Source organism: Hippopotamus amphibius, chromosome 5, assembly GCF_030028045.1.
Source record: "Hippopotamus amphibius kiboko isolate mHipAmp2 chromosome 5, mHipAmp2.hap2, whole genome shotgun sequence".
Lineage (NCBI taxonomy): Eukaryota > Metazoa > Chordata > Mammalia > Artiodactyla > Hippopotamidae > Hippopotamus > Hippopotamus amphibius.
In genome coordinates this window covers 29,065,534-29,085,280 of record NC_080190.1, presented here as the reverse complement: position 1 = coordinate 29,085,280, position 19,747 = coordinate 29,065,534, and the positions used below count along the sequence as shown (strand labels likewise).

General features: G+C 53.1%; 2 protein-coding genes across 4 annotated transcripts; one reads left to right on the top strand and one right to left on the bottom strand.

The window, feature by feature from the left end:
* The first annotated feature begins 706 nt into the window (after positions 1–706).
* On the top strand, positions 707–18,026 carry SEMA4G (semaphorin 4G). 3 transcript variants are annotated; one of them, XM_057734314.1, is made up of 16 exons: positions 707–1,527; positions 7,457–7,935; positions 8,030–8,178; positions 8,446–8,508; positions 11,377–11,475; positions 11,593–11,686; positions 11,836–11,949; positions 12,141–12,310; positions 12,394–12,563; positions 12,814–12,958; positions 13,087–13,309; positions 13,700–13,815; positions 13,955–14,115; positions 14,316–14,377; positions 15,747–16,804; positions 16,930–18,026. In XM_057734314.1, exons 2-15 carry the CDS (start codon positions 7,812–7,814, stop codon positions 16,574–16,576), a joined length of 2,520 nt encoding a protein of 839 aa, XP_057590297.1. In that variant the 5' UTR covers positions 707–1,527; positions 7,457–7,811; the 3' UTR covers positions 16,577–16,804; positions 16,930–18,026. The 3 variants fall into 3 exon arrangements, with proteins under 3 accessions (XP_057590297.1, XP_057590298.1, XP_057590299.1); XM_057734315.1 differs by lacking the exon at positions 707–1,527 and adding an exon at positions 4,388–4,478; XM_057734316.1 differs by lacking the exons at positions 707–1,527; positions 8,030–8,178 and having other exon boundaries at positions 7,822–7,935.
* A 481-nt stretch (positions 18,027–18,507) lies between these two features.
* MRPL43 (mitochondrial ribosomal protein L43) lies at positions 18,508–19,735 on the bottom strand. The gene is made up of 3 exons (XM_057734325.1): positions 19,550–19,735; positions 19,353–19,459; positions 18,508–19,235 (listed from the first exon to the last, which is right to left on the bottom strand). The coding sequence occupies exons 1-3, from the start codon at positions 19,678–19,680 to the stop codon at positions 18,994–18,996; spliced, it is 480 nt and encodes a 159-aa protein (XP_057590308.1). The 5' UTR covers positions 19,681–19,735; the 3' UTR covers positions 18,508–18,993.
* Positions 19,736–19,747: the final 12 nt, after the last annotated feature.

The following is a 19,747-nucleotide window of genomic DNA, read 5'->3' as shown; positions in this document are numbered from 1 at the left end:
CAGTTCACTTTTATATAACCCAATTAATAATTTGCTGCATACTTTGCAGTCAGGAATTTGGTAATCTCATTCTTACCTCATTCACTGTGTCCATTCAACAACTGTTGAGTACCTGCTGCATGCTAAGCACTCTTTTTAGGATTCAGTGGTGAACAATACAAACAGAGCTCTCATGTATCTTACCTTCTGAAACTCAGATGAAAATATTTTCTGTTATTAGGCAAAGAGGACTGGAAAAGAATACCCTTGGCCTGTCTCCCTTGTTCTAGAGCTCAGGGCAAAGACGGGAGAAGCCATACAGTGCAGAGGCAGAGCTTAGGACTGCTTCCAACCCACAGGCAGATACAGCTCTGGATTTGCCAGCTAAGGGGGAGACATAAGTTGAGACATCCTCACAGGAGAAACTGTTCTTATGAGCTCATAGAAGGGCTAGGCATGGTTGCCAGCGGCCTCGGGTTCCAGAACCATGCCAGTGTTTCTTTCTTCCTTCTGACAAGCTTGTTAGAAGGATGCTGACCACCTGTGAGCACTTTTCTCCAGCTGCGGAGTGGAGGGGTGGGGAGCCACAGCCTAGGCAAAAGCAGAGACATTGCCTTAAGTACTTACTGGGCGACAGGCAGCACAGCTTTGTGCAAGTTAAGGGCCTTGCCCTTGCCCTTAGTCCTGACCTCAGATCCCAGATTCACCATATCAGCCATGTGACCTTTGGCAAGTTACTTAGCTTCTCTGAGCCTTAGTTTCTTCATCTGTTAAAAGGAGTAACAGTGTCTACCTCAGGATTAGTGAGGGCTAAATAAGCTAATGCATGAAAAGTATTTAGCAAAGTGCCTGGCATACAGCAAGAACTCAATAAATGATAACATTATTTAGCTCTAATTTGAGGCTCTTCTCAGATGACAGTTAAAATTGATCTTGACACTTTGGGGTTCACTGACATCTGAGCAAACTATACCTCTTAAAATTATAGTGTATGTGTGCTCTATTCCTTCTGATACAGGGAGTTCCAGAAGCTGCTCTGTCCAGCTCTGTCTCTGCTGGCAAAAAACTGATTTTTTTTTTTGTAAATCCAGGATGCTAAAGTTGAGAAAGGGGTAGTGATCTTCCAACATTTGTGGACATGTCCTGACTCCCTTTTCCTTGCTAACCATCCCCCAGGCTGGAGTCAAGAGAGGGCAAACCAGAAGGCCCAGCTTCTGATTCCGGGATGACTGGCAGGGAGGAAAACTTAACAGGCAAAACAGGCTTCTGAGGCACGGTGGAACAGTGAGACTACAGCGTTGTTGCACTGGTGACAGTGCCTACTGAAGAAGCACCTCAGCTGTATGGGTGGCCAGAATAAAGATCACGCCACCTAAAAGGAGAGTGCTGGGCAAACCAGAGGGACATGGCAAAGCAGGAACAGAAATGCTGCCACAGTGAATAGGAAGCAGGATAACTTGACTAGGCCAGAGTTCTCTTGCCTCAGGGAACCTCTGCTCAAGTTTCAGGATTTTATACCTACACCCTTCAGCTACGATCCCTGCTACAGTAAGTAACTGCTCTGTGCAAAGCCTGGAGCAAAACACTGGTGTGTAGGTGGCTGAGAACAGCCAGCGCTGCCCTCTGCCACTTTCTTACAGCAGAGCTGGGGAGAATAGCCTAGCAAAAACAAAACCCATATTTGTGTTCTGTGTTTGTGAAGTACAACCAGCAGGTTTTCAAATAGTATCCACTCATAGCCACCCTATGAAGCAGCCAGTGTAGTGACTTTAAGGGTAAGTAACAACCCACTCAAAGAATGACCTCCCTGTGTCCCAGGATACAGATTCAGGGCTAGGTTAGGATTAATTTATTGGTTTGATTTTGAATCTCTTCTGCTGTCACTATCCTCTCACTCATATTTTATCAGCTTGATTTGCAGAGAGGAGTATTGTCAATCAGAGGGGCTTCCTGTAGAAAGTTCCATTAATTGCTGTCACATCTGATCATTTCATTAAGTTTAGAGACTGAAGTGGGAAGACAACAGAGAAGTGGGTTTGGTCTGAATCTGTATTATCAGAGTGCAGTAACTGCCCAACTATAGTTTAGCAAGTGCCATGCTGGAACTCAGCATTGTGATTTATACATTCTGTTCATTTGAAAATGTGTGGGGTTCTGAGCGGGCCATCAGAGCACCTTAGAGGAGAAAGGCTTGCATCATAGAGTGTAGGTGAGTGGGATGCTGAACCGACCACCAAATCACTTTGGCCTACTTGCCACCGCCTGAGGTATCTGAAGTTGGCCCTGAGTTCTGTGTGAACATGAGGAGCTGTGTCCCTTAGCCCACTGGGCCCCTGTAGTTTAATTTCTCTCCTGTCTGGTACCATGCATGTGGCTAGCAGTCTTCCTGCCCTCCCTCCACTGTCCCCCAACCCACTTTCCCACAAGGATTGCAGATTTTAAATAGGCATGTCTCTCCTGGGCTTCCCAGCTTGGTCTTCCTTACTCAATCCACCAGCTCTGTCAGGATTTTTTTTCTGTGGTCTTTTTCTGAACTGCTTGCTGACTTTTCCTTTCTGTTTCCTACTAGGAACCTTCCATCTCATCAAATCAAACTCACTTTCCTCTTTCATGCCCCTTCCCTTCTGCCTACTCTCCCAACACTCATGTGTGCACAAACTTGCACATTTCTGCCTTTGCTCTGACAATTCCCCTTCAGGTTTACCCTGCTTCCCTCTTCTCAGGCTTTTCCAGTCCTGATTTCAAGGCAAGTCGTTTAACCCCTTAGAGTCTGTTTTCCCATCTATAAAATAGGGCGGTGGAATGAGGCTACAGTGAAAAAAATGAAGTTGGACACTTTGTAAAAGTTTGTGTACACTTTATTATTTTTGGCTGTACTGAGCAGCTTGCAGAATCTTAGTTCCCCAACCAGGATCGAACCTGTGCCCCCTGCAATGGAAGGGCAGAGTCCTAACCACAGGACCACCACGGAATTCCCTGTGTACACTTTAATGTAAGCATTTCTCCCTAGCTACCTCCCTCTCCACATACACACACATCCTATTTACAGAGTGCTGAGGGGGGCGGGTGGAAGTGTGATGTGGGCTCTGCTGTCTAGCGGTCTGCAGTCACACAGCCACACAAACTATGAGACTGTATATGATGAAGTGCTAAACTGAGCTTTGGGGAATTCTGAGATGAGAGATGACATGTCTTTCCCAGGGTGCCTTCAGTTAAATAATGACACCTACTTTAATCCTGCTCACCCTCTCTCAGGCCAGTGCTCATCTGCCTGTTCCCCCACCCCCTGCTCCTCCAGAACCCAGACTCTTCGACACATGTGAGACTCAGTTACCTATAACCCTGTGGCCCTCATCATTTTCGTCTTATTCTTGGGCCCATATCAATACTGTCGTGGATGAGAAAGGATCAGGCCAGGTCATGGCTAGAGCTCAGGTTTGATTCAAACCCTAGAGGGGGATTTAATAGGTGGTGGGAAGGAAGCATGGTCTGAGTTAAGGGGAAATTGCAGAGCCAGATCCCATGCGAGGGCTACACCCTAGTTGAGTTTAAGGGAGTTGGGGAATTGATTCTGAGGAGGCTTCGTAGATTGCTGCTGGGTGAGGTGATTAAGCCTAGGAAGGGCAGCATATTTGATTGCCTAGGAGGAGCTCACTGTAAGATCTGGAGTAAGAATGATATTCAAGATGAGCTGGAAGGGAAGGCAGGGGTCTGAGTGATCCAGTTCCTGAGGAGGTGACTCCCAGTTACATCTAAGAGCTGGTTGAATGGACAGGTGCAAATGATTGTGGCTTATTTAATCAGAAAACCAGCATTTTCTATGTGCACTTCTGGTCAAGCTGTTATTTCGTCCCTCCAAGTCTGACCCCCTTCACCCCCTCAGACCTCAAGCTGAAAGAGCAGGCGACGGGAGACCCCTGAGCTAGGAATAGAGACCCTGTTCTGTGTTGAGAGCCGCCCCCAATGCTTGGTCTTCACCTATTCTGCCCTAGGCAGAGAGCAGAAGGAGGTGGCGGGAGCGCAAGAAGTGAGCTCCAGATTAGAGCACTGGGCAAAGGGCCTTCGGAGAGTTAAGCCCCGAGAGCACGGGTGTACACATCCCCAGGAGCAGGCAAGTCCGAGGGGTCCTAGGGCTGAGGGGCAGTAAGCTGGGATAAGCCCTTTGAAGGCGCACGGGGTGATGAAGCCACCACTAGAGGCCGATACCGGAGCAGTGGCCCTAGGGGGCGGGGCACGTCAGGCGCCCGAAGGTAGTGTGTGAGCCTCGACCCACAGAGTAGGGTGGGGGCGCGAAAGCGGAGAGCGCCCTTCCCGGCGCCCCACCCTGTTGGCCCCACCTCCCTGGCCCCGCCTTCCAGGCCCCCGCCCCACCCCCGGCTCCGCCTCCATCCCGCCCCGCCTCCGGCCGCGGCCCCTTCCTCCCGCAGCTGGTGCTGTGGTGCTGTGGGGCCGCGGAGCCGCGCATCGCCGTCTCTATGGCCCGGGATCTGAGCGCAAAGGTGAGAGAGGCGTGGAGTGCGGGTGGCGGCGAGGCCTGGGCCAGGGGGCGGGGGCCAGGCCAGGCCAGGCCTTCCCCACGTCTATTAAACCCTCCAAGCTGGGCCAGGCCTTTCTCAGTGTCAAGTCCCCTGGTCCCGCATGAAGGCTCTAAAGGGGAGCGAGCCAGGCCTCGGGCCGCGCTGGGCGCAGACCAGCCACCGCAGAGTCGGCAACTGGCGTGGGGCGGGGGCCCGCGTGGCCAACAGTGTTCCCTGGGATCTGGGTCACGTCTCCAGGCGTCTGGCGGGATCGAAGGAGAGCATGTCCTCGAGCTGCAGCAGTAGAGACTGAGGTTAGACCTAAGGAGAGGAGAGAACCGAGGACTGTCCAGGATGCAGGAGGAAAGGGGTAGCGGGGGAGGGGTTCTCAGGCCAGGAGGGGCCGCCATCCTACTGGGCAGACGGAGATACCGCCTACATTAGGCAGGTGGACATCTGGGATGAAGGTCGGGAGCCTGCCCATCCTACATTGATCCTGTTTGGGGGGTGGCTACCCTCCTCAGTTCCCTCCGCCCTAAGATCTAATAGAGGGAAGGCGATCAGAGTTCAGGGGGCTGGCCCGGGGGGAGGAACCCAAGCTGTGGAATTGGGGGTGGAGTCTGGAGACCCTGAAGCCTGGCTGCCACTGGGGGAGGGGGATGTCAGTTCCGCCGCACCCCCCCCCATTTAGCCCCACCCTCCTTCCCAACAGGTTAAATGGGGGCTGAGAGCTCCCGCCCAACTCCCATCTCTAGAACTGCAGTATACATGGGAGTAGAGGAGGGCTAAGTTACACGTTCGATTGCATCTTTACTTTGCTAAAACTAGGGGCCTCCTTCTGCCTGGGTTAGGTAGCCCCTCCCTCCCTTGCAGAGTGGCCTTGACCCATGCACCCATCCTATCTGAGCGTCCGAGGTCAGAAACTTCCCCCATCACTACACACACACACACTCATAAACACATACTTGGATTCTGGCCTTAGAATTGGGACTTTCTGAAAGGGAGGCAGGGTTCTGCTCTGCATCTCACCCAGTGGACACTGGCAGCCTCCAAGCCTGCAATGAGAACTGGACCCCTGTATGTACATATGCTTGTCTCTGCGTACATGCAGTTGCGTGTCTGAGGACTGTGTGCATACACATGTAGTTGATCCTTTTGTGAACATGACGGTGCCTGACCTACTGTATCAATGGGTTTGTGTGCATGTCCCTACATGTACATGTGTATGTTCAGGACCCTCCTGTGACTAGGTGTACAATCCTTAATAGGGACATGTGTGGGTTTATAACCCTCCTTGTGCACTACTGAGGCTGGGTGACTTGCTGAATGAACGGGTATGTGAACACAATTCTACATGTAAATATGTATAAACACGTGGCAGGCCCTTTAGGTGAATATATGTGTGCACAAACCTCCCTGTGAATGTGTGCGCATGACTCTCCAGCAAGTATATGTGCTCACAGGCCTCTGATGAATGTGTATGTGTGTGTACCTATGTGCGTGCATGTCACCCGCCTCTAGACATATGTGACTCATTTAAACCTGTATAAGTGTGCCATGCTCCACACTCTGAGTGGTTCCTCTGACCTGGGGTGCGTTCCTCTTGCCCAATCCTAGAGACTGATCCCTCCTAGCCACAGGGCTCTCCACCCCACCCCCTATTCTGCACTAAGCAAATAGGAGGCCCCAGAGGTAAACAGGTGTGCCTCCACAGTGAGAGGTGGGGCATGGGCAGTTTTCCTGGGGCCTCTTGCTGCCCCAGCCCCCAAACAAGGAGCCAATGCCCCTTCTGTGGTCCAGGGGCCCTCTTCAGTCTATTCATACTCCATTCTTCCTCTCTGGGCTCTGCCCACCACAGTGGTGACCTTTACCTCTTGAAAAAACCCTCCAAATTCCTGTTCTCCCTCTGGCCAATTCCAGTACCTCCTCTCTCTTCAATGCCACAAAGTTAATATTTGACCTGGAAGGAAGGGGAGAGGCCAGTTGCCCCTTTGGCCTTGTCTGATGAGATTGGGTAGGTCAGGTTTTCTCCACACTTAGCCCAGACAAGCTTCAGGAACTTCACAGATCAGGCCTGTTACAGGGGTCAGCTCAGATCTGCTACCTATCCCAACCCCATCCCCAGCTGGTTGATGTGAGGGAGGGCCCAGGTGTGGGAACAGTCTCCAAGATATGCCAGGGGAAGTGGCCAAGAGCTCAGGGATCCTATCATTCACCTTTTCCATGTTGCTCATGTTTCAATTAAGTGACCTTGCACACTAGAGCCTCCTGTACAGGTATTACAACTGCACTGTTGGAGGGGGGGGGATGCAGAGCAGAGGGGGGCAGATACCCCCCACATTGCCTGTGCCTGTTTGCAGGTAGGGGCACATGTGGATACTTGGCCAGAGGGTACAATACAGACTCACATGGGCAGGGCAGAGACGTGCACCCCCTTAGAGAGGAATGCCGAGGAGGAGAAATATCTAATTAAAGAGAAATTCCAGAGGGAGCTTTCAAGCCAGGGAAAAGAAAAAACAAAGGGAAAACAGGACAAAATAAACAAAGGCCCATTAAGCATCTCTGCCCAGGCCTTCCTGCACAAGGCACCCCCGCAGGCGGCAGGGGCAGCTGCTGCCCGAGTTGAGTCTCACTGCTGGGAGAAGCCATTCTCCCTGAGAACCTGAGCTCTACCATGATAGAGGCCTAGCTAAGCTTCTCACTTGGTCAGAGGAGGGCTATTACCTTAGGTTTGGGTTGAAGGGAGTCTAGGGTCTTGTAAAGTGGACAAGTTCCACCCAATTTCCTGCATCAGAACAGCAAGGGGGACAGAATGACTGAGTGCATCCTCTTGTGGGAGTTTCGTAGATGTTGGGCCTCCTCCCTTTGGTACCACCTGAGGTCTGAGGGTAATGCTATCTACTTTCCATTCACACACAGATGAAAGGGCTTTTTTTCTTGTTTTTTTTTTTTTCCTTCAGAAAACACACCTCAGAGAACCAGGACTAGCCCTGCTGTCGGGGCAGGGTGACCCCACCAGTGACCTACAACCCCTCTGTGACCCCACAACTCCCTCTCACCATGGAGCTTGCATTTGATGCCGACAGGCAGTGTGTAATCTGTCCCTCCTCTTGACCTCTTACCTGGGATTCCATGGCCACACAACCCTGGGATTCCATGTCTCCCCAATTCCAGGACCCTCCCTGGCCCCATGACTCCTGATCTTCTAAGTGACCGCCCGGGACCTTAACCCCTGTGACTGTTCTTCCTATCATCCCCTTAATTCTGGCCCTGGCTCCCCTTGGGGGTCTTGTTGGTCTGGGCCTCCCCAGGAAGATGTGGGGGAGGCTCTGGCCCCTCCTCCTGAGCTTCCTCACAGCAACTGCAGTCCCTGGACCCTCGCTGAGGAGACCATCCAGAGAACTAGATGCCACCCCACGGATGACCATCCCCTACGAAGGTTAGCTATCCGCAACCTCAAAAGGCAGAAGGAGCCAGGGCTGGGGGTGGGGAGGCAGTCCCAGAGCTGGGCTCACAGCTCCGACTCTCCCCAGAGCTCTCTGGGACCCAGCACTTCAAGGGCCAAGCCCAGAACTATTCAACGCTGCTGCTGGAGGAGGCCTCAGCAAGGCTGCTGGTGGGAGCCCGAGGCGCCCTGTTCTCTCTCAATGCCCACAACATAGGAGACGGGACTCACAAAGAGGTCAGCCCCTGGAACCTGAACCACCCAGAGGGTCTCCAGCTTTATCCAGCTCCTTGGGACCTCAACTTCCTGGAAACCCTGTCTGCCTTCCAAGGCATGCTGGTCAGACAGCACTGCCCTTCCTGGCCCAGGTCCCCATTATATCCAGTGTTCCTCCTGAAACGTACCCCCATCCTGGGGTCCTGTCACCTTGTCCCACAGGTAATGGGGAAAGGCAAAGGCATTGGGTTCAGTCCATCAGCCCATTCCCTTTACCACCCCATCCAGATTCGCTGGGAGGCCTCCCCAGAGATGCAAAGCAAATGTCATCAAAAAGGGAAAAACAACCAGGTATGTGGTCTGCCCTGTCCCCAGCTCCTTTCCTTTTTCTCTTCAGTGAGGGATATCAGAGTTGGTGGGGACACAGATGGAGAGGTACAGATCAGTTGCAGCAACCACAATAAACACTTGTAAGTGCCACTGGAGTGACAGGCCCTGGGAGCAGTAATTTTAATCCAAACATCTGGTGACCTACTAGCTTGGTCTGCGATAGCATCTTAATAGCCTCTGGGCTGCCAAATAATAATCACGATAACAGCAACAGCAGCAAAAATCACGATAACAATAAGTAATCTCTAGTAAGTGCTGACTTAGCTATTATCTCATTTAATTCTAAAAAAACCATATGAAATAATATTATCCTGCATTTTACAGATAAGAAAAATGAGGCTTTCATCAAGGAATAGCTCAAGTACCCAGTTTTCCGTGGAAGAGTATCAGTGAAGTGTCAAGCCCTTTCTGTCTAAAGAACAGGGTGTCTGCAGGGGTCCTATGTCTGGCTATGTAACAGATCCATCTGGAGAGCTTTTTACACATTGGTTTTGGGGTTTTTTTGGCCGTGACCAGGGATTGAACCCGTGCCCCCTGCAGTGGAAGCACAGAGTCTTAACCACTGGACCATCAGGGAAATCCCTGGAGAGCTTTTTAAAAATACACATTCACAAGGCCCACCAGCCTGGGGATTCTGATTCTGTGGATCTGTGGTGGTGTTGAGGCAGCTGCATTTAAAGAGGCATCTCCAGGAGATTCCATCAAAGGCTGCCTCTTAGTGTAACATGGGTAGAAAATGGGGCTGGTGAGGCAGATGGAGCCCAGTTTGTGGAGGGCTGTAAACACCCAGCTGGATGTTTGGATTTCATTCTATGACGATGGGCACCCTCACCATTTGATACTTTAGAGATTCTCAAGCGTTCATGTGCACGTGAATCACCTGGTGCATTATAAACGCAGATGCTAACACAGTAGCTCTGGGGAAGGGCCTGAGATACTGCAATTCTAACAAACTCCCAGATGAAGCTGACACTGCTGGTGCCAGACCGCACTTTGACTTCAGAAGAACATTTCCCAAAGCATGTTCAGAGAAGCATTAATTTTCAAAAAGAGATGTTTAATAGTTAGATGAGTTTGGGAAATGCTGCGTGCTCAATCCCACAATGCACAGCAATACTCTCAAGGCTTTGAGGAGTCCCCAGTAAAGGTAGGTTTTACCTGTGATTTCCTACTTATTTGACCACAGGATTCCCCCTCCCAACTTCCCCTTTTTTTTAATGTAAACATTTTGGGGAAACACTATTGTAAAAATATTTATCTGGTCCCAGGCACTAGGTGGATTAAAACAGAGTGAGTCTGGAGGCAAGAAAGGCAATGGGGAGGTTGGAGGCATCGTATGGGTCAGAGAAGGGAGGCCTGAACAGGCTGGTGGAGAGGAGGGATGGATGCCAAAGTACTGCACCTGGTGAGGCAGTGGGATGAGACAAAGAGGGCTGCATGGACTCAAACCCTGGGTAACAGGCAGGAGGAGGAATCATTAACAAGGCAAAGTCAAGAGGGTGGCAGTTTAGGGCATTTGATGGGCAGAGAAGGCCACTGTGTGGCTTCAATAGGGTGAATGAGGCCAGAGGAAGGGGCAGGGCCCTATCATGTAGGGCTGGGAGCATATGGGACCCTATGTTCAGGACTCTGGTGAGTCACTGAAGAGTTTTTAAATACAGCAGTGTCATGATCTGGTTTACATTTTTAAAATATGCCTTGGAAAGTGGGTTGCGAGAAGGTGATGACTGTTAGAATCTCTCTGGAAGGAAAATCCAGACAATGGTAACAGCAGCCTCCTTTGAAGGCAACAAGGATAAAGAGACTGTTTACAACATATCCCTTTGCACCTTTTGTTTTGTTTTAATATTTCTTTATTTGGCTGCACTGGGTCTTAGTTGCAGCCTGCAGGATCTGTAGTTGTGGTATGTGGGATCTAGTTCCCTGGCCAGGGATCGAACCCAGGCCCCCTGCAGTGACAGCGCAGAGTCTTAGCCACTGGACCACCTGGGAAGTCCCCTTCGTACCTTTTGAATTACACACGGTGTACGTGTATTCCTCATTGACTGAATAAATAAATAGTTTTTGTAAAGAGTGGCAGAGAGTTGGGAGAGCTGTCAGGTGGTCTCTGTAGCTGTCTAGGGAAGAGGTGATGGTGGTAATTTGGACTAGGGTGGTGACAGTGGAGGGGAAGTGGACCAAGTCATGAAACATGTAAGACCAAGACCTCGTCACGGAGAGAGACAATGTGGGGTGAGAGAATGGGAAGCAGCAAAGAGGATGCCTGGTTTCTGGCCTGAGTAATAGGATGGACAGATGAAGTGAGGTGGGAAAGGCTGGATGAACAGGTTTAAGAGTGAAGATGCAGGTGAGGGAGGAGGGGATGCGCTTGGTTTCTGACAGCACAAGTTTGATGTGTCTCTGGGATATCAGGAGCAATGGCTGGAAGCTGGGGGTCGATTTGGTAGTGCTTCCCAGAAGGGGGTGTGGGAGCTTCGTGACTAGGGGACAGTGCTGAGACAATGAGAGAGAAGCATCTTAGGGTGGTGAGAGCCCTTGGGTCCCCTGAACTGGGGCCACAGGGGACTACAGACGATGCAGGAGAAGCCAGCCGAGTGTGACAGGTAATCTAAGAGATGGCCAAGGGAAGAGGGGTCGTGCCGCTGGGAGACCAAAGGGCAGTGAGTTCCAGGGAATAGTCTGTGTCCTGGGGTGAGAAGGCCCACCAGGCTCTTAGACAGAACTGTTTATCCTATGGGTGGAGACAAGAGCCAGACCACAAAGTTGGCCCAATGGAAGGGGTCTCTAAGGTGGCCCAGGGCTCACAGCCCTCCCCCACCCATCCCACAGACCGAGTGCTTCAACCATGTGCGATTCCTGCAGCGGCTCAACGCCACCCACCTCTACACATGTGGGACTCACGCCTTCCAGCCTCTCTGTGCAGCCATTGTGAGTATGCCTGGCCCTGCCCTGACTGCTGGTCCCTGACCTTGGATTGGTCTGACCTTCCTCGACGACGCTGGCCTGTCCTCAGGATCACTGACTTCTGGCCCTTGGTTCCCCCAGGATGCTGAGGCCTTCACCTTGCCAACCAGCTTCGAGGAGGGGAAGGAGAAGTGTCCTTATGACCCAGCCCGTGGCTTCACAGGCCTCATCATTGGTAAGCATGCCCTCCTCCCCACATCGGCCCCTCACCCACAAGCATGTTGTTTGTGGGACACAGATCTCGTTTCTAGGACTTGCCACCCGTGTGTTACGTGTCTTGTTGTGGGTGACATGTCTCTCATGCCTGGCATGTCCCTGCCTCAGATGGAGGCCTCTACACAGCTACTCGGTATGAATTCCGGAGCATCCCTGACATCCGCCGGAGCCACCACCCGCACTCCCTGAGGACTGAGGAGGCCCCGATGCACTGGCTCAATGGTTAGGAGGATGAGGCACAGGATGATGGGGGGCAGGGGGCTGTTTCTTCATCTTTACTCCCTTGGGCAGTTGACCATCCCATCCCCAGATCCCCAGGTGATCCTGTCTATTCCTGTGTGTTGTTGAGTGAGGGTGGTGCGGGGGAGATCCCCAGCCTATCTCAGAAGCCACCTGAACTGCGTGACCCACAGATGCTGAGTTTGTGTTCTCCGTCCTGGTGCGGGAGAGCAAGGCCAGTGCAGTGGGTGACGATGACAAGGTTTACTACTTCTTCACGGAGCGTGCTGCTGAGGAGGGCTCCAGCAGCTTTGCTCAGAGCCGCAGCAGCCACCGTGTGGCCCGTGTGGCCCGTGTGTGCAAGGTGAGTACGACTGAGGTCAGGGCAAGGGTGTAGAGGCTGAACCTCTGACCCTGGCTCCTGACCCCATGCCCCTGCCTCCCCAGGGAGACCTGGGAGGGAAGAAGATCCTGCAGAAGAAATGGACCTCCTTCTTAAAGGCGCGTCTCATCTGCCACATACCACAGTATGAGACACTACGTGGTGTCTGCAGCCTGGAAGCTGACACCTCAGCCCGCACGCACTTCTACGCAGCCTTCACGCTGACCACACAGTGGTCAGTGCAGGGACAGTGGGGAGGCAAGGAACGGGGACAGCACAGGGGCTGGAGCAGAAGTCAGTGAAGATGAGACAGGATCCACTGGAGGGAGGCGGGCTGCAGAGAATTTCAGGCACATCCAGTGGCCTGCTGACCCTCAGGAGAGGCCCTGTGGGCCTGGAGCTAGGATTAGACAGGGCTCCAGGCGGGCAGGTGGGCAGGCTCCATTCAGTGTGACTCAGCCCCCTCCCCTATGTCCCATCCCTAGGAAGACCCTGGAGGCCTCAGCCATCTGCCGCTACGACCTGACCGAGCTTCAGGCCGTCTTTGCTGGCCCCTACATGGAATACCAGGATGGTGTCCGGCGCTGGGGCCGCTACGAGGGAGCGGTGCCGGAGCCCCGGCCTGGCTCAGTGAGTGCCCAGGCCTGGGGTCAGTGCTGAGTAGACAGGACGCCTGAGAGGGGCAGGAGGTCTAGCCTTGTGGGGAGGACTGGCAGGTGGTAGAGTCCTGAGGTTCACCACCCCATCCCCCACCACAGTGCATTACAGATTCATTGCGCAGCCGAGGCTACAACTCATCCCAGGACTTGCCATCTCTGGTCCTGGACTTTGTGAAGTTACACCCACTGATGGCTCGGCCCGTGGTACCCACACGCGGACGGCCCCTGCTGCTCAAGCGCAGTGTGCGCTACACACACCTCACGGGGACACCTGTCACCACGCCAGCTGGACCCACCTATGACCTGCTCTTTCTGGGCACAGGTGCTTCTGACCCCTGGCCTGAGCCCTTTTGTGACTGCTGGCCTGAGTCCTTGATCCTTGATGACCTCTATCCCCCTGGATGACCCCTGATCACAAAACCCTGGTGACCACTGATGCTGATTCTTCAATGAACAATTCCCCAACAATCACTAGCCCTTGGTGACTGCTGACTCCTGTCACCAACCACAATGACATTTGACCCTGGTCACGAATGCCTCTAAATCCAACAATTTTTGCCATGACTAGCTTGGAGTTCCCAGTATCCGGAGGGCCCACTGCTGAATCCTTGTCCCTGACCTTATGACTCCAAGCTGCTCCCATTAGGCTACTGCAGGGGGCTGAGAGTAGATCCCACTGCTGGAATCTGACCTTCTGCCATTCCCATACCAGCTGATGGCTGGATCCACAAGGCTGTGGTCCTGGGCTCTGCGATGCACATTATTGAAGAGACACAGGTGTTCAAGGAGCCCCAGTCTGTGGAGAACCTGGTCATCTCGCCGATGCAGGTAGCCCGACTCATGACTCTCGATATTCTGGCCTTGCCAAAATAGGTGGAGGGCGTGGGGAGGCTGGGCAGCAGCTGTGTATGTGTGTCTGTAAGTGGGAGTGGGGTGTTGCCGACTAGCTGTCCTCTCTGGCTCCTAGCATAGCCTCTACGTGGGGGCCCCTAGTGGAGTCATCCAGCTCTCACTGTCCAGCTGTTCCCGCTACCGCTCCTGCTACGACTGCATCCTGGCCCAGGACCCCTACTGTGGCTGGGACCCCAGCACCCATGCCTGCATGGTGACCACCACCATACCCAACAGGTCCCAGGGTAGCAGGTGGGAGGCCATAGGGTGGTGTGAGGGTCCCATCTGCCCAGGGGATCAGGGCCTGAGGGGTGGAGGAGGGCCTGCCAGCTGCAGGAAGTAGGGGCCAGTTGTTGGTAACGGCTTTACTGACCCCACCACTGGGGAAACTCAAGTCCAGTTCCCCTTGTTCATGAATCCCAATCTTCTGTCTCCAGGACAGCAGTGATTCAGGACATAGAGAGAGGAAACCGAGGCTGTGAGGGCAACAGGGACACAGGTAAGTGACATCATGGATGTGTGTGGGTCTGGCTGCAGAGCCTGTCCTCTTTACCATTTGATGCCATTTGTATGTGCATGTATGTATGTGAATGGCTATGTCTGTGCTTTGAGCAAGAATGAGTAAGTACTCAACAAACATTTGCAAAAAAAAATTATCAATAAGGAAACAGGTTCAAGATGTGACATTTTCTGTCATGTCTGGTGCTGATAGCCAAGTATGTGCACAGGCAATCAAATGATCACAGAAACAATTAATTACAAGTATTTTCTTTGGTTTTTGTTACAAAAGGAATAATTACAACTATGACAAGGGTTTGAAAGATAATAAGTACTTCCCCAAGGAAGATCAGATGACTGAGCCAATATCTGAAGCAAGAGCAATAATCATAATAATAATCACAGCTAACAAGTACTGAGTACTCACCACGCGCCGAGCACTGAGCAAACACTCACCTGCACGACTTCATTTATCCTCGGAGTATTCCTATGAGGAAGGCGCCGTTATTCTCATCTCCACGAGGGGCAATCTCTCTGAGGCACAGAGAGAATAAGTAAACCACCCAAAGTTAATCAGCTGTTAAGCAGTAGGGTCAGAATCTGAACCTGACCCCAAGCAGGCTGACTGGAGTTTGCGCTTTTGATCACTGTTGTGCTCTCTCCAAGTTAAGCAGGCAAACAGACAGCATGGTGGTGTGTGGCGGGGATAGGGGGGATGACACCCAAGTAGAGGGAAGAGCAGACAGAGCAAGCTTCATGTCTGAACAACAAGAAAAGAGGCTGGAGAAACGGGCGGGACTGTGCAGAGGCAGGGGAGTGACATGAGCAGCTTCGTGTTTTTAAAAGGTCACCCCCACTGCGGCATGGAGAATGGATTAGATGGAGGGCAGCAGTTGGGGAAGGAGAGACGTGAAAAGGTCTGAGATAGATTCTGGAAGCAGAATCTTAGTGAGGGTTAGATACAAAAGTGAGGGGGGGAGAGGCAAGGGAAACTCAGGTTTCTAGGAAATGGCTGGTGGCGCCATACATGGCAATGACAATTCAAGACAAATATCTGGCGTAGTCTGGGACACGTCCAAGAGATGCTCAGCACGCGGAAGATATTCAGGTCTGACACTCGGAAGAGAACTCTTTGTTGGAGGTAGGGATGAGGAATCACTGGCAGATGTCAGGAACTGAAACCACTGAGAAGGGCCAATGTGAACCTTATGTGGGAGCGTGAGCACAGAGAGCTCAGTCAGTTGTCATCGTAATTCCGGATTCTGTGCCTGGTGCTGGGAACCTAACAGCAAACCACCTGGCTTGCTATTTCCAGTGCCTCCCAGGATAGGCAGGAACTGACAGCTATTCCTGTGCCCCGTTCCCTCCAGGGCCACCACTACCACTGAAGACTCGTTCGGTGCTCCGGGGTGATGATGTCCTATTGCCCTGTGACCAGCCATCCAACCTGGCCCGGGCCTTGTGGCTGCTCAATGGGAGCATGGGCCTGAGCGATGGGCAGGATGGCTACCGCGTGGGTGTCGATGGGCTGCTGGTAACAGACACACAGCCTGAGCACAGTGGCAACTACGGCTGTTATGCTGAAGAGAATGGCCTCCGCACCCTGCTGGCCTCCTACAGCCTCACGGTGCGGCCAGCCACTCCTGCCCCTGCTCCACAGGCCCCTGCAATGCCTGGGGCACAACTGGCACCTGATGTGCGGCTGCTCTATGTGTTAGCCATTGCTGCACTTGGTGGCCTCTGCCTCATCCTGGCTTTCTCCCTCTTCTACATGGCTTGTCTTCGGGGAGGCGGACGAGGACACCGACGGAAATATTCATTGGGTCGGGCCGGCCGGGCAGGGGGCTCTGCTGTGCAGCTGCAGACGGTCTCAGGCCAGTGTCCTGGAGAGGAAGATGAGGGTGATGATGGGGAGGGGGCTGGGGGCCTGGAGGGTGGCTGCCTCCAGATCATCCCTGGGGAGGGGGCCCCAGCCCCACCGCCCCCACCGCCCCCACTGCCACCAGCTGAGCTGACCAATGGGCTGGTGGCACTGCCCAGCCGGTTGCGCAGGATGAATGGCAACAGCTATGTGCTCCTGAGGCAGAGCAACAATGGAGTGCCAGCAGGACCCTGCTCCTTTGCAGAGGAGCTCAGCCGCATCCTGGAGAAGAGGAAGCACACGCAGCTCGTAGAGCACCTGGATGAGAGCTCTGTCTGAGCCCAGCCTCCCAGGACAAATGCTCTTCCAAACCAGCCTGCCTGCCCCAGGCTGGGCCGCTGCCTCCCCAACACAAACACCCTACCTTCATCCCTGCAACTCCAGGCCCTTCTCCCAACTTTTTGATGTCCCTGTAGGGCTGGCCAGAGTCAGGCCCAGCCAAAGCCCTCTTCTCAGTCTCCACAGACCCATCTGTGAGCAGCCCAGACCAACCGGTGCTCCTCAGAGGTAGGTGCTCCCTCAGGTTCTGCAGACCTAGCCCCAGCTGCTATTCCCTTTTAACCTAGTCACTTGGGAGGAGAGGATGCCACCCTCCTACCCTATTCATCTGCTCAAACCCTTCTTTCTCTCAGGCAGGGCTCTGCAGGTCCAGATGGCCTCAATGTCACTACCCTCTGCATGGCCCTACATGCTGGATGGTCCTGAAAACAGACAAGACCTCTGCCAACCACCAGAGCCACCTGAGCCCTGTGTACCTTCACGTGCGCACATGGAAGAATGTCTATCAGCTGGGCTGCAGGGCCCCCACCCCCACCCCCTGGTGCTTTCTTGTTTTATCCCTTCTGGACTTTGACTACCCTCCCAATTGCCACATCCCATCCTACCTAGTCCTCTCCTGTAGTCCCAGCCCCATGTGATGACCTCTTTGGCAAGACCTTGGGAACAGGCCAGCCTGGGGAGGTAAGACTACTGCATCATTCCCTCTTCTCCCTTAATGTGTAGCCCTTATGATTCAGCCCCCCTACCACTCTCAAGAGTGACAGAGACAGTTCCAGGCATGGTCTTCCTCATGCACATGTGCTTACATTTCCACTCACAGGCATCTGCTGAGCCTCCCCTTGCTGCGTCAGACCTGTGTCTGTTGGGTTTTGTCCATGAACATTTCAGAGGGAGAGCTCTCTCCCATTTAGCTGTCCTCACAGACACTTCCTTAGAACGGGTGACCAACACTGCACTCAATGAGCCAGCCTCCCTTTTGGGGACCAAGCATTTGCTACCCCTAAACCAGAGCAGGGGGAGAAGAGATCTGAGGTCTCACCTGGCACATGAAGCCCGTTCCTGGAACTATGCAAAGGGCAGAGGCTGGGAGTTTGGATGCTTGGCTCCCGCCCCTGTCCTACCTCACCGGGGCACTTTCAGGGTCCAGGGGCCTCTGAAGTCTCCAGGCCCATATGGGACAATCAAAACCTGACTGAGCTCCCCCATTCCCCTTGCGTGAGGATGACTGTTATTTTTGTAGCTGAGAACGTGGAATCCCACGGATTTTTACTGCCCTTCATCCAACCTCTCCCCCCTCTACTCCACAATGAATGTATTTATTGTAAGCCGGCTACCCTTCTTTAGGAATGCCCCCGCTCACGACCCAGGTAGGCGGGACAGGCATGTGACAGAGTGGGGAGGCTGGGCTCAGCTCCTCCCCCCACTGTTGGTTAATAAATACCCCCTTTCCTCACAGCTATGAGTGGTCTGCTTGGTCTAGACTGGCCTTCTCCTGATCACCAGGGGACAGGCTTCTGAGCCTATGATAAAGGTGCAAGGTTGGCTTTGCTTTCCATAAAACCATGTGCAGAGAAAATTGAGATCCTCAGCTTCTATCCTGATTGTCCTAGGCAGGTACACAGGCCTTTTAAAGGCTCTCACTGTTTACTGATCATGGTGATAAGAGCAAAATTACCACAGTTCAAGAATTCATATAAAAGTTTCTAGGTTTTTACCTCCTGGCTCTTTTCCGCACCATCTCCCCCCTTCCCTCGCTAATGCTGACTGTTTATCAGCTGGCCTGAGAATCATTCTCTCCAAGGGTCAAGCCTAAATTAATCACATGGCCTGATACTATACCATCCTGAAGAGTTGTTATTTGTTTTGCTTCTGGTTTTAGGATAATAAAAAATGGTGTTATAGTTTAAATATGCACATATTTTGAAGTAGACTGCAAGTGTAACCTTCGCAAGTTTATTGAGTTTTCCAATTTGTACATAAACATTCACACAGATATAAAGGGCCTAGCCCAGTGCCAGGCTCACAGCAGAATATAAGGTACTAGCTCTCTCTTGGCCTATGGCTGCAGAAACAGGGCACAAGGGATTCTTCAGAAGCCAGCCTTAAAACCCCTCACTGTGATTTGAGATCACTGTTATCCATCTGGATTTAACAAATGAAGACCCAGTAAAATCTCTGAAGACTCTCAGGTTTCAGAGATATCAACTGGATAAGAATTAGAAAACTCACAGTCACTGCCCCTCACAGTGGACATCAAAAAGAAGCAGGCAGCTCTTCTTTATCCCAAGCAAAAGCTTTGGCGTTAACTTCGCCTTTGGTGGGCTCCATCTGTTGGCCGTGAATCAAATCAGGAGGAACCACCACCTCTACTGGGGTCAGAGTCCAAACCCAGGAACTGGAGTAGGTGGGGCAACTCTTCATTGTGCCAGCCGCTGGGCTGCGGCAGGATCCTGGACCTCTAGAGGGCGCAGCCCGCCCAGTGTCGTCGGTTTGTTGGTGAAAGGGTGCCACTGGCCCTGGATGCTAGGGCTGTCCGTGTGGAAGGGCTTGCGGATGCGGATCACGTCCAAACCCGACTGGTCTGCCAACTTCTGCACCAGCGTGGCGATCTCCTCGACCGACTTGCAGTGGATGCTCTCCTCGCACACAGCCCCGTTAACTGGCCGAAGGGAGGAGGCGATAAGAGCGAGCGGGTCAGGGGTCAGACAAGCGGCAGGCAAGCGGGCCGAGCCCCACCCCCGACACCGCCCTCCAGCCCTCGCCCGGCCCCACTCACGGTATTCGGCCACTACTCTGGGCACACAGCACGGCCGCGGGTTCACGTATATTACGACCCCGGGGTTCCGCCGGGCGAAGTCGGTCACCTCCCGTTCCACAAACTCCCTGAGAGACCCGAGAAGCGTAAGCAAGGTGACCCCTGACCCGGGGCGACCTCGGCCCGGAGTCGCGCCCCCGCGCCCTTCCCCGGCTCACCTGGCACCGCGGGACGAGGGCGCGTCACGGCTGAGGCTGAAGCTGAGACGCTGCAGCTGCTGCACGTAGCGACCCAGCCCGTTGTGAAGGACACTGGTCAGGAAGCGACTGGCGGTCCCGCGCGCAGTCATGGCCTCAGCTCCCAGGCCGCCAAACCCAGGCTCCCGGCGTGGGGCGGGACTAACCCGAGACTTCCGC